Source organism: Brachypodium distachyon, chromosome 3, assembly GCF_000005505.3.
Source record: "Brachypodium distachyon strain Bd21 chromosome 3, Brachypodium_distachyon_v3.0, whole genome shotgun sequence".
Classification (NCBI taxonomy): Eukaryota; Viridiplantae; Streptophyta; class Magnoliopsida; order Poales; family Poaceae; genus Brachypodium; species Brachypodium distachyon.
This window is the reverse complement of record NC_016133.3, coordinates 50,251,639-50,265,739: the sequence shown is the minus strand read 5'-3', so window position 1 is coordinate 50,265,739 and position 14,101 is coordinate 50,251,639. Positions and strand designations below refer to the sequence as shown.

The following is a 14,101-nucleotide window of genomic DNA, read 5'->3' as shown; positions in this document are numbered from 1 at the left end:
CTTCTCAGTACTACTGCTCATGATGATGTGTAACCAGTAGTAGTACGTCCTTAGATAGAGAGCGATCAGAGATAAGTGTGCATGCATGTGTACATGTGTGGTGACCGGTCTACGCTTACAGGAGAGGTGAGGTGAGGTGCATTGCATCTGGCAGTGTGGCAGCTAGCGATCTCTCACACTCTCTCTCTCCTATAGCAAGCTTGACGTAGTCTTGTGGCACACACCTGAGAGCATCATGCATGTGTGCACTGTCCTGTTGCCAAGCAAAGTCCAATCCATTTTTTATTTTGAGAGCATCATCCGCTTTCCTTTGGCACGGATGGACGGCGCGGGTACTGTACTGTACTGTACTACTACTAGCTTGTTCCTCTCGCGCGTGCTGCAGCTAGCTGGCTTGGCTCATGCCGGCTCGCTGTCTGCATGTCGACGCGCGCTCGAGAACCAGATAGGGTCAAACCGCCGAATAGTACGTTGTACTGTGCCCCCGTACGTCCTTCTTGATGCCAAAATGCCAAATAAAGGAGATGGCACTAGTTCAAAAAAACAAAGGATATATGGTACATTGGTCGACTGTGTGGAGCTTGATTCTTGCCAAATTGTATTGATTCTGTTTGATACGGTACTGTCCTTCTCCGCACACTGTCTGCGTGGTCGGTCTCCCGGCCACTTCCTCATTTCATTTTATGCACCAAACTAGCTAGTTTAGACAAATATGTGTGTCCGGCGCATGGCACGGCGTCCGATTAGCGATGGGGTCGATGGAACTGTACATGTACGTTGTGACTTTCATTACTATACCACCAAAATAGCTAGCTCTAAATTTCCTTTGTGAAAGTAAGAAGTGAACAGCTAGTTATCAGTTAACAGAATAGACAAAGTGGACCCATGGTGATCAACACCGTATGTTTACATTTGTGGACTGAGTACGTACGTACTACTGCATGGTACTCCTACTACACTCTTTGCAACTGAAGTACTGTCAGTTAAATTATTATCCCATATATATAATCAGTCTATGGCCAGTGGCCATTGCATAGATATATATATGCACTGAGTGGTCTACTATATGTCTTAAATATATATGTGCATCGTCACTACTGATCAGCTGTTAAAACTACTTTTTTTTTGTCCTCCGGGCCATACTACTATATATATTGATATCTCATCTCTTAATTTCTTCTCTTATTTATTCTAAGATAGATATGTTACATCATTCCAGTCTTCAGTTTCGCCGATTGATTATTCTCTTAGTACATGCTTATGTGATGTTGATTTGTAGGATTTAATCCTAGAGTTTTATTAAGGACTCATTTGCACTGCATTTCATAGATTTAACCTCTCTAAAAGATTCACTTTTTTTCCCTAAGTATTAGTCAAAAAATGTTTGGTCCAAACACAATCCTGTAGAGTTCAAATAATATAATGGACATGAAATTTTAATCCAGTGTTTTTCCTATTCCCACCGGGGGTTTTCCAATCAAAGAGGCCGAATGTATATTCCATGGCAAGAGCCTCTTCCCTTGTTTTCCTTATTATTATGGGTAGATTATTTCTTACCATGCATCTAGTATATCCACACCCAAATTTAACGAAGTCAATGAAGATTGTTATTTTCCTTCAAATTAAAACTGAACTACAAATGCAAAAGTTGCAATATACTAATTATTAAAATGTCTTAAAATTAGATGCATATTTCTTCTTAAATTTTCAGAATGATAGCATATGCATCTATTACTTTGGTCATTTGTCCATCGATCAATGTGTACCTTAATTAATATACTCTTAATTTTATGTAATCAAGAATATTGGCTAAATTAGTGAGTTGTACGTAATGATTCTACTGAACTGCATACACGTACCCACCACGAACTCATTTTTTATGAAGCAATAATGTGAATAATATACTCATATGCTTCCAAATATGTAGCATGTATATGATGAAAACAATTTGCACTACATACTGAAGTATAGCATATCTTGTGCATTTAAATGTTCAAATCCAAAATTATAATGTAACATATTAAGATCGATATTATTTGGAGGTCACTGGCTTTCATGGTTTGATAAAAAAAAAAGACACTTCTTTTGGAAGCAGGAGAAAGTGTCGCAGCCCCAGGCCAGTAGTCTGTAGTTAGTAATAATTAAGCAGCACAAATAAAACAATAGCTAGCTATGAAAATTTGTTGATCTGGCTATCATGATTTGATGCATGCATATATGTGTAAACATCGTGTTAAGTGTATTAACTCTAATACTGGGGAGGGAATCTTAATCTCATGTGGAGTTCTACTTGTTATGGAAAAAGAAAAAAAAAGAGGCGGGAGGGCATGAAGGGTATATAAAGACACATAGGTGGTCAAATATACACAACCAAACCCCAAATAATAAAGCGAAAGGGCAATCATACATAGGCATTGTAGAATCAGGCGGTCTGGTTTTTCAGTTACTCCCTCTAGTTCTCAAATAAGCTCATGAAGTCTTGGAATCTGATCGTGATGATTGGAGTTACGAATCTAGCTTATCTACCCTTACAAATAGCCATGTCAATTTCATGTTTCCCATTCATGCATGCATACAAGATATGGTTGCTAAGCCCGCCAAATGAAAAGATATGGTTGCTGAGGAATGTATAGTACTCCTTCCCTTGAAGATTTTGTAGAATGCATGCAGTCGACCTTTGAAAACATTGGCCGCCAATATACACATAAGTGTTTAAACGTGCAAAGTATCTGTTGCTATACTTGCAATAAAAAAATATAGTGGCTAAATACATGTGTGTTGCCAAATATTACCAAATTAGAATACCTCAAGACGTGGAGCCAGCACGTACTATTAAGGGCATCTCCAACAATACGTATGTTAAGTTGTAAGAAAATTTGTCCATGTCATCTACATAGAAAGCATCGTACAACCACTAAAATAAATTGTATGTTGGTTATCCAATAATAAGGGGTGAGAGAATATACATGGTTGCTCTCTTATCTTGCCTTGGGGCTTATTGTGCATGGTTGTATGTATTGGTCTATATACAACCTTATATACTCTCCTTTTTCATTTAATATGTGCCACATCATCAAAAGTTTCTACACGGCAAATTTGCCAACACCTAACATACACCAACGCACTCAGGACAAGCATCGCGAGGCGCTTCTACCTATTTGCCGAGTGCCCTGTGCACTCGAGATAGACCCTGTCTCCCGTAGTGATTAATCGCTACGCTCCATAGCACCCCTTTTGGCTTCTCTCAGCTCTTGGATGGGCTTCTCAAGAAGAGTAATTGAGAGTTGTTTGCGGGGATCGATTGAGTTCTTACAGTTGGAATGGGTGGATGAGGACATCTATTGGTTTCATTTTGACATTATCCCCATGTGTACAGAGGAGGAGAAGGTGAATGGCGGTTGCCATCGAACGAACGACATCTTTTACAGGGGTAACAATTTTTTTCATGATATTTTTACATGATACATCTGTAATAGAAAATTAATCGGTTGGTCAAACAAAAAAATCTGACAAGTATGAGTTAGACAACTTTACTATACTTACAATGCAAACAACCATCGAGGGAAGCCAAGAAGGGCCTCGTCCACGACCAAACCGTGGGAGAGAGAAAGGCCAACAATGCGAAGAAGGGAGAAGCTGGACCTCAACCGTGACTGGAATAGAAGTAGCACCCGAAACGCCAAGGCGACCACAAACCTATGGACACAGCCCCACTGCAAAGAACGTCCCACACTAGCCTGAGGCCGCACTGCAACCAAGCCGGCAGCCCCTTTGCGGCCGAGAAATGACACCATGCCACTCTTTGGGGGTGGCCACACCCTGACTTCCTCTCTCCACTCAACCGCTAACTACTGGACGACCCACTAAGGACCCTATGGCTTCCAAGACAACAACACCAAGGAGTTCACAACATTGAAGCACCCCCGTCCCACTTGGTCTGAAAAACAGACCTTGGGCATTCGCCTAGAAAACGAGGCGGGCAAGGACCAAGACGACGCCCGATGGAGGATCATGGGCCCCATAGATGTAGCTTTCATCATAGGCGCTGACCGCATACATGTCTTTGCCTACTCCACGTCTCCTCGTGCATTAAGATGAGGTTGAGGTGTGCTCAAGGACAACAGAGCACCGCCGCGTGTACTGGGCGAGGGCCTAATATGAATGGATACGTACACTGAATCACACCTAGGCCGGTAGCCAGGGGGGAGGAGGAGGAGAGATCTAGTGGTGGCACTATGGCTGGTTTCTCGAGCCGCCCGAGCAAGACAACGAGTAGGCAACTGCAATGTAGCAATGAATCTCACTACAAAGGATTAATTCTTTTAGAGATAACGAGGTGATCGACCTAATTTACCGAGTGTCATTTTTTAGTGCTCCACGGCTTAGAGTGTATATATGTGTGATAATAAGCACTGCACTTTGTACACGACCTGTATATTGAGAGCGAATTAGCCAAGCCCAAGTTTGGTGCAAGAATGCCAGCAGAATACGTTATATTTCTCGGTCTCCTCGTCTATTCCGTTGAAGTGATAGGGATAACCATGATGGAGCTACAGCCAACCACACCTACCATACACACATAGCAGAAGATGGTTTTCACATGTTGCCGTGTTGTCTGGATCGCTTGCCATAAGGCAGGATTAATTTGGCTACTATAAGAGGTGGTTTTGCTTAGGTTAATCGATAATAAAGGTTGTCCGTGATTTTACAGATAATCTATAAAGGTTTTGTGCACTGCCTGTTGGACTATTTGCACGGTATCTATGTTCTTCATTTTTATTTTATACTATATAATTTTTTAAACAGTTTACCGAGAGATCATGATATATGTTACTTCCTCCGTCCTGAATTAACGGAGGTGGATTCGTATAAATTTTTATACACATATTCTTATACAAATTCACGTCCGTTAATTCGGGATGGAGGAAGTATTTTTGTTGTTGTTTGCAAGTCATATGCAAAGCTACGTAGACAGCCCTAAAACGCGTATAAAAATTTGTCATCTTTGCTTTTCGATGCGGTGGTTTGACCAATGTGCATTTGAATTTTGAAGTCGAAACCATGATCACGTGACTAGAGTAGTATTCATTGACGCCATTTTTTTTTGTCGTTTTTGCATTCTTAGTTGCCGTCGTCGTTGTTAGAAGGACGACTACTGGATTTCAACTTCTCGGTTTATACTCCCCTATCTAGCTTCTTCCTTGCTGACCGTAAGATAATTTTCAAGGAACGGGTGGACCACGAAATACCGAACACACGGTCCGCGTGACGGCGTAGGGCGGCTGCGCGCACCGAGCCCGGCCCCCTCTCAAGGCGGTCGGAGGACGGACGATGTCTTCCCACTCTCACTGGGCCGCCGCTCGTTTGATAGATCCATTGCTCGTTTGACCCCCACGGGCCATGGTCTAGGAGCGCCTCCAGAGACGCATGGGACACGGTCCTGCCACTTGCCATGTCGGGCCGCTCACCCGTGACGCGGCGATGCTAGTAGCACTACCCGGAGTGTTCCCGAGGCCCCACGTGAGGCGCGTGGGCTCCGGCACCTCGTATGGACGGCCTGGCTCCGTCTCTGGCTGCCCCCGACGGCGAGGGGCCGCCAGCCAGCACCAGCACCGACACGGCGGCACGTGTTGAGGAGAAATGGAAGACCCTTTCGGTGTCTCGTAGTTGGCGGCCTCGCTCCACCGATCCTGGTTCGCTGCGATCTGCAGAGCGGGCGGGCGTGCGTCGCGGTAGCACAGGCACGGTCACGGCTCGTTTTTCCTCTCTGAGCGTACGTGCGTGGCCCGAGGCGAGTTGGGCCTCTTCTGAATCTCGTAACGCTCCGCCGTGGACGGCTGGGCTGGAATGCTCGAGAAGTGTGCGGGACATAGCTTCTTGGTGCGCAATTGTAACCATGATCGTGCGTGCGTGCGCAGGAAGAAACAACGCTGAAAAGGCCTGGCCTGTACGGGAGCGAAAAGGTTTTCCACGAGAGCTCTGCCCTAGCCGTCACCACCGAAGATTTAGTGTTTCCCTCGCCTTCGTTTTGGCGCTGCGAGGTGGGGGAACCTCGGTTCTTCTTAAAAGTATACAGAAGTGTTTACTTATTTCAATTGTTTGGTTCCGATCGGCAACATAATGGCGAAGGTTGCGATGCCGTTCCGAATAAAGGTACTCTGGTTTTTCCTCTGCTGTGGTGGTGCCTCAACGGGCATTGCTATGGAGTCGTAGATTTTTAATCCTCGTGGTTTTAGTGTACCTGATCTTGTGGATTTTGGGTTTGTGTACTCGCAGATCTATTTATACGTATCTGTTGAGGTTTTGTTAGTGTGTCATGGTGCTTTTGTTCGTTTTATCTTTTGTAATTTTGGAATACTTCTTTGGCATTCTGATGAAGATCTTGCGGTTCGACGACCTGCACGTTTAGGGATCATCCCCGACCCAAGTACGTTCAATGCTCATGGCTTCTCATCTTTTTTGATGAGCGACTCAAGGGACTTTTCGAAACCTTCAAACATAGTCAAGTTCGTGCAGGATACTAGTAACGATGTTGCTGATTGCAGTCTCTTTGTTCAAGCCTCAGCAGAATTTCATGTTGCAAAGTATGAGATCACGGAGAAGATGTCTTTAAGAGATTTCATTGTAATTCTTAATTATAGGAATTACCTTGTAGTTTCTAAAGTCTATGATCCAAAGCATTATACCTGTAATGATTCTCATGTTTGAATAAAGTTACAGGTTTCTCAAAAAGAAAATTGTAACCATGATCTCGGCATGATTTTTTTAAAGAGAGAATTCCATATTTGCCACTGAAAATTTGCTCGTATGCCTAAATGCCACTGAGAATTTTCCTGTACGAAATATGCCACTCAAATTTTGCATGAGGTACAAATATACCACTACCGTTAGTTGACTGCTAGTTGACCGTTAAGTAAAAGATGAAAAGACAACTTTTCCCCTATGTAATATGTTGATGTCCCGTTTACAACAAATTACTCATTTTAGAGAACTTAACTTTTCAAGGTTTTAAGATGCCAGTAACACCATTTTGGAGTAAGTTTCAGCAATAATGATTTTGTCATGAAAAATTGGAAAATTTCAGCAGCACTTTCTTGATTTTAATTAACCTCACGAAATACATAATGGATTCAACAAATTTATATACTAAAACTCATCATAATTTGTGGAAAGAGAGAGGGAGAGAGATACCGAGAGGGTATTTTTGTTTTTTTTCTGACCTATGGACCAGGGGCATTTCGATCAATATGAAATTGACTTAATGGACACAATATGGGTCTCTCCGCTGGAGCTGACAACGGGCCTCCAAAATGAGCCCAAAATGGACACAATACGGGTCTCTCCGCTGGAGCTACCCTAAGAAATGGGGACGAGGAAGAGGTTGACACCGTCGCAGATGGTTTGGTTTATTTATTTTTAGAGGAGTATGGTTTGGTTTAGATTTTTTTGAGAGAGGAGGTTTGGTTTAGATTGGACTATGGAAAGTATTACTCCACCTCGTTTGGTTTTTTTTTAGCGAACCTGATTTGTTTGGTATACTTTGGTTTGGTGTGGTGGGCTGGTTTTATCATCCCATTGTCAGGCCACCATCCCCGTGCTGCGGGATGTTCTTCACCTGTAAGAGCATCTTCAGCAGGGACTCTAAACAGGGTCTCTGTTCGTTTTTTAGGAACCAGAGCAAAAAAAACACCTTCAACAGGGTTCTAAATGAGTCCCGGGAGGCCCTAAAAGAGCTTCCCGAGCCCCCAATCCCACGGGTCCGCAGGGGGCTCCCTATTCTTCTTTCCCTCCCGATCTCCTCGTCGCGCGCTGCTGTTTCTTCTCCCGCGCGAAGCTCTTTCTCCTCCCGCCATATCCTCTCACCCACCTACCTCGCCGACCGGCGCGTCCCCTGCGCCCCTGCCACCTCACCTCTCCGTCCGCCGCATCCCCGCCGCCTTCCATCTCCTCCCGTGGCCGGCGCCCTCCCGACTTCGTGCGCCGCCGCCCCCAATCTCCTCCTGCTACCGGTCCAGAGGTGGCGGTGCCACCCGCCGCTGCTCCCATCCCCCCCCCCCCCCCCCTCGCCCACTGCCCCGTGACTCGCGCCGGCAGCCGCGGGATCCAGGAGGTGGGCGGCGCGGGCGCGCCACCTGCCGCTGCTCCCCTCGCCTCCTCCCGCTGCTCACCTGCGCCAGGTGAGGCTGCTGGGCCCGGTGAGGCTGCTGCTGCTGCACGCCAAAGGTGAATTTTCTTTTTGTTTGTTTTTCAATGTGTGTGTGAATAAATTCATATGAGGTTGCTGCCAAAGGTGAATAAATTCAAGGCTACATTGCTCAAATTTTACAGATGGATGGCTCTAATGATGATGAGCTTGAGCAATGGTTGGAGGAAGAGGAGGAGATTTCTGCTGCTAATGATGATTTGTACATCTGCATTGCTCTTCTTGCCTAAGCCGATGAAGAGGAAAAGAGGAACAAGAAGAAACGGCGTGGAGCAATACCGGTGCGTACAGTGGTTCCAAGGGACATGTTTGGTTCCAACTTGCGAATTGTGGCGCAGTATTTTGCAAATCCTCCAATGTACAATGACAAGTTCTTTAGGAGGAGGTTTAGAATGTCCAAGAATCTTTTCTTGCGCATAGTGGATAAGGTTGAGAGCCATGATGATTACTTCAGGCAGAGGGCAAATGCAGTAGGTCTTCTTGGGGCGACTCCAGTTCAGAAGATTGTTGTTGTGTTCCGCATGCTTGCATATGGTGTTCCAGCCGACAATGTTGATGATGTCATGAGCCTAGCTGAGAGCACTATGAATGAAGCATTCAAACACTTTGTGAGGGCTGTGGTTGAGATATTTGGAGAGCAATACTTGAGGGCACCCACGGTGGATGACACAAAACGTTTATTTGTTATGAACAAGGCTAGAGGGTTTCCAAGTATGCTTGGTTGTGTTGCACTGGAGGTGGAAGAATCGTCCAACAGCTTGGAAAGGGATGTACTCAGGACATGTGGATGGCCCAACAATGATCCTCACAAGATTTGTGGATATGGCACTCTTTTTTTGGTCTCCCAGGTTCTCTAAATGACATCAATTTTTTGCAACGATCGCCATTGTTTCAACGGCTTACCTAAGGGACATCTCCGGAGGTGGAGTATGAGGTTAATGGTAACAAGTATACCATGTGGTACTACCTTGCCGATGGCATCTATCCTTCTTGGGCTACTTTTGTGAAGACCATATCTTGTCCACAAGGTAATAAGAAAAAGCATTTTGCGAAAGTGCAAGAAGCTGTGAGGAAGGATGTGGAGAGAGCATTTGGTGTTCTCTACAGATTCGTTTTGCAATGGTGAGGGGTCCTGCAAGATGGTGGGACCCGGATACTCTTTGGTACATCATGACCACTTGCGTCATTCTGCATAACATGATCATCGACGACGAGCGAGGTGAGGAGGAGGAGTTTGACTATGATCAAGAGAATAAAGAGGTGCTGATACAGGAGGACTATGGGTACCGTGATCCACTTCTACTAGAGGAATTCTTGGCGATTCATAGGGGCATTCAAAACAGGCAAACACATGAATAACTGAGAGATGATCTTGTCGAGCATCTGTGCGAGTTGCATAGTTCTCAGTAGTTGTGTCATGCCATATTTTCATATTATGATGTTTGTTTGAACTATGTTTGATGTTTGCATTACTTTGTTGCTATTGTCATCAATTTCCATCTTTGAATAATTCAAAATTATATTTAAAATGTGTGGTCTGAAATTATGTATTTGAATATGGTTGAAATTCACGTGTTGGACTTATGCATGTTTGAATTATTGTGTGTTCAAACTAGAGATACACATAAAACTCATGTAAAAATGTTGGTCAAAAGGAATAGGAGCTGACATTTAGGGGCTGCTGCTGAAACTCGAGATAAAGCAGGGGCTCAAATGACAACATATAGGATCCTGTTTCAGGGGAGACTCTTCCAGAGCCTTCCGAATCCTTCCCCGCACTCCTACTTCCTCGGCTCCACACCCGGCCAGCGAGTCCCGTTCCAATCCAACCCGCAACCCCGCAAGTCGCGCGTCTCAGGCGAACCCGGTTCCGGCGTCCTGTGATCCAACCTCTCCCGCCCTTCCGTGTCCGGCGGCCTCTCCACGATTCCAGCCCCGCGCGCGATGTCGACGCAGTCCATCTCGCCCACCTCCGCCTCCGCGCAGTTTGCTTACGCTGCTGCCGGTGCGGCGGCGGCGGCGGCTCCGTCCTACTTCCCCGTCCCCTTCCACCTCCAGACCGCGCAGTACCCCACCTGGCCGATAACGGCCCCCGCGGCCGCCACCCCGCCGACTTACAACGCCGTCTATCCCATGCCCCAGGTCCAGCAGGTAGGATCCTGTTGCCATTTCCAAGGCTCTTTTTTTTTGCGTACTTTCTTCGGGTAGCGAGGTAAGGGTGATCGAGGACTCGGTGATGGGAGAAGATTTGACACTGATATCTCGGAGGATTGGATTTAGGGCTTATTTGGGCACTGTTACGCATCCAAGGCTGCACTGATTGAACACCTCCTCATCATGTTTTATTAGAGTATATGCTAAAATGATCTGATGAGTTATGCCTACGCGCTGGGAAAGCCTTTTGTCATATCCACACATCCCCATCCTGTCGTACAATTTGGCACACTGGTAGTGTTTGGTTGAGGTTATGGAGTAGAATGTAATGGAATGACTCCAATAATTGAGATGAATCTTGTGTTTGGTTTATAGAATATAGAAGAATGGAACCATATGCTTCTCTAAAGGAAATATTCCCCTAATATGCCTAACCATCTCATTCCTCAAAAAAGTAGGAATCTTTTGGTTCCAAGTGGAACCGGTGGTTCTAGCTGTTTCGTACCTAGAATATAGAGAACTATGAACTGTTCCGGTCCATTCTATTGTTGTAGGAAGGAACAGAACCGTTCAATTCCATTCCACCTTGATCTCCAACTAAACACTACCGGTGAATCTGACCAAGTAATGGGTGGATAAGCTTAATTCTTCGTCCTATTTGGATCTAGGGGTAATTGGAAATGTTCAATTGGAAGTCATTCATGTTGCGTTAAGTTTCAAATTTAGCTTGATGCATTCAAAATTAGCTAAAACAAATATCCTAAGTGATCATTTTATTTCCTTTCAAGTGAGGGGTGGTCCAACGCTGGGTCTCGCAACATGCTATTAGCTAGGTTCAACACAATAGACCTGTTTCATAGAAGCACAAGTTGTAGTTCACTAGAAATGCACTTTATATAAACTCTGTTAGTGAGTACTCTATTATGGTATATCATCATGCAGGCACATCAGCTGTTTCAGAAAGACTCACAGATAATCAGCCCAGAAGCTCTAGCCACTGTAAAGGCTGCTATTGCAGATAGTGAAATAGAGAAGAAGGTAGAAGCAAACAGAAAGGCAGTACCACGAAAGGCGGCTGGGCAATCTTGGGAGGACCCAACGTTAGCTGATTGGCCTGAAAGTAAGTTCTTAATCTTATTGTTTAGATAATTTATGCATATGTTGCACTTCTATGGTCTATCTGAATGCCAATTTTGGTAATGCAACGTCTTAACTCATCTCTGTTAGCATAGCAATCAAGCAAACAAACCATTGGAACACCTTTGCTCTATCAGGCAAGATTCATGTTCTATATCTTGATGATCTTTCTTCTAAAATAAACTATTATGTTTCCCTTTTGTTAAAGGTAACCAGATGTGATGTGTAGCCCAACATGTTAAAGAGTTGATGCCTGTCACATTGGATCTAGGTGGGCTTGCGGATGATATAGTAAACGTTTTGCAGTTGTCTCTATGCTTATATCAGTTCTTCTACAAGCAGTATCTTATCATGTTTCAGTGCCTAAATTAATTTTGTGATGTGAATATGCCATTTGCTATTTTTGGAACTATAATTTTCATATTTTCGTGAAGGAAAATAGAATACCGCATATGTTGATGCACTGATATTCTACAAATGTTTTGTTTTGTCATGACATTTGTGTAGGTGCATGCTTATCCTTCGTTTTGGTTCATGCACTTAATATGTGATTAACCTTGCAGTATGTCTTGGGGACCTGTGCTATATCCCCACATAGTCTGTGACCACGTCAAATCTTTGTTTCTAATTTTCGTGGCTGCTTGTTTCAGTTATTTGAGACTATTTGCCAGAAAAATAATTGACTTCCTTGCTGCTACTGCTCCCATATGTTTGTAATCGTTTGTAAGTTAATATTGTGCGAAGAAGGATAAATATATCTTAGCTCCAGCAGATCGTCGAGCATATTTTAATGTTTTTTAGGGAAACATTCATTCCAGTATGTTAATTCAATTTATTCTATTTTAGTATTTAGCAAGAAAATAGTGTTGATTCTGATGAATTCCATTGAACAATTTGTTTTTGTTACTGTTGCCAGACCAGATTTAGCATACATACAAATGTCAGCAAGATACAAAGCAGCCATGCAGCGAGTAGGCATATAAGCTATAGCCTGAGATATTATTTATCAACCGCTAGCTATTGCAATTAAAATTGTACGGTGTCCAGCAGTACCACATAACCTATGGAAGTGTTTGTATGCCTATCAATAACAATTTATGACACGTAAAGCTGTTGATTGTCCATGTCGTTGTAGAATTATCTGCTCTGTGGTCATTGCAGCTTCTGCTTCAGTAATGTCACCTAAAACAATTCTTATGATTTGTTTTTGCTGTATTGTTGGGGGTGCCTCATCTTATGCTGCTCCCTCCCTTTTGATATATTTGGTTCAAGCAGTTAGCTTACCAACTGATGTATCATTAATTGTTCTTAGGTGCAATGCTGCTATTTAGTACTATTTGTAGTGATTGATGGTCGTTTAATTATTTTATGTTCAATGTATAGTTTTATAATTTCACATTTACGATTGTACTTTTCTACCATGCGCAGACGATTTCCGTTTGTTTTGTGGTGATCTTGGAAATGAAGTGAATGATGATGTTCTTACCAAGGCGTTTTCAAAATATCCATCCTTCAATATGGCTAGGGTAAGTTTTTACCTCTTCTATTCCCTTCGTTGTTATTCATGCTATTTTGTAGTGATTGCGCTGATCATGAACAAATTATGCATCAGGTTATACGAGATAAGTCTACCGGTAAGACTAAAGGCTATGGCTTTGTTAGTTTTGCCAATGCTTCGGATCTTGCTGCAGCACTGAAAGAGATGAACGGTACGGTGATTGGCTACTTGGATATACCACCTTTTGCTCAAATAGTTCTTGTTACACATTCTAACTTACACTGATAATATCAAGCAGGTAAATACGTTGGAAATCGACCAATCAAGCTACGCAAGAGCACATGGAAGAATAGAATAGACTATGAAGCTTTGCATAAGCTGAAGGTAGGTTGATTCTGCCTTCGGAGGCGTCCATCATTTTTTTTTATGTTGGTATTCATTCCACTGATTTGTCCTAAATGCCTGCAGACCGGACCACAGAAGAAGCTCAAAGCACAGAAAAGAAGTGTTCTACATAAGTGAAGTGCATAAATCTCCTAGTTTGTCATCACAGTATTATGTTCTGTGGCAGCCAACGTAGCGTTCAAGTCTGCGCCATTGCATGTGTCAGTTTGGTCAGATAGCAATGTAGCATGAGATAAATTGCGTGTCTGATGCCTCCCAATTTATGATTGTGAGGTGTAAATATTCTGATTGTTGGTACCGTTTTGTGAACACTATGATGGGCTGCTGGTGAACTCTGCATTTCGATGACTTGTGTGTCGATGTTAATGTGATGAAGTGCTCTCCTGGTTTCAACATGGCTAAGCTGTGAGGTGCTATCGAACATCATTCTAGGCCAAATTGAATGTTTATCTCACCGATCGGTCGTGGTCTAAATGGAATTTAAGTGGGTAGATGAAGAGTGTTGAATTTAAGCGAGATCTGTTTCGAATGAAGTTCCAACTAAGCGGTACCCTCGTCAGTCGTCACTGTTTTCAGACACGCTTATTACCCTCGTCTCTGCTTTCAATATTTTGGTCGCTTATTACTCTTGTCTCTGCTTTCAGTATTTTGGTCGTTTATTACCCTTGTCTCTGCTTTCTTTGAACTACACGAGTTAACAAAAA

General features: G+C 43.6%; 2 protein-coding genes across 2 annotated transcripts; both read left to right on the top strand.

Moving 5' to 3' along the window:
* Nucleotides 1-7,756: 7,756 nt before the first annotated feature.
* On the top strand, nucleotides 7,757-9,746 carry LOC100842771. The gene is made up of 2 exons (XM_024461500.1): nucleotides 7,757-8,223; nucleotides 8,329-9,746. Exon 2 carries the CDS (start codon nucleotides 8,509-8,511, stop codon nucleotides 9,058-9,060), a length of 552 nt encoding a protein of 183 aa, XP_024317268.1. The 5' UTR covers nucleotides 7,757-8,223; nucleotides 8,329-8,508; the 3' UTR covers nucleotides 9,061-9,746.
* A 201-nt stretch (nucleotides 9,747-9,947) lies between these two features.
* On the top strand, nucleotides 9,948-13,792 carry LOC100836790 (RNA-binding protein 42). Its single transcript, XM_003575340.4, has 6 exons — nucleotides 9,948-10,354; nucleotides 11,300-11,477; nucleotides 12,923-13,020; nucleotides 13,107-13,203; nucleotides 13,291-13,376; nucleotides 13,461-13,792. The coding sequence occupies exons 1-6, from the start codon at nucleotides 10,148-10,150 to the stop codon at nucleotides 13,512-13,514; spliced, it is 720 nt and encodes a 239-aa protein (XP_003575388.1). The 5' UTR covers nucleotides 9,948-10,147; the 3' UTR covers nucleotides 13,515-13,792.
* The last annotated feature ends 309 nt before the right edge of the window (nucleotides 13,793-14,101 follow it).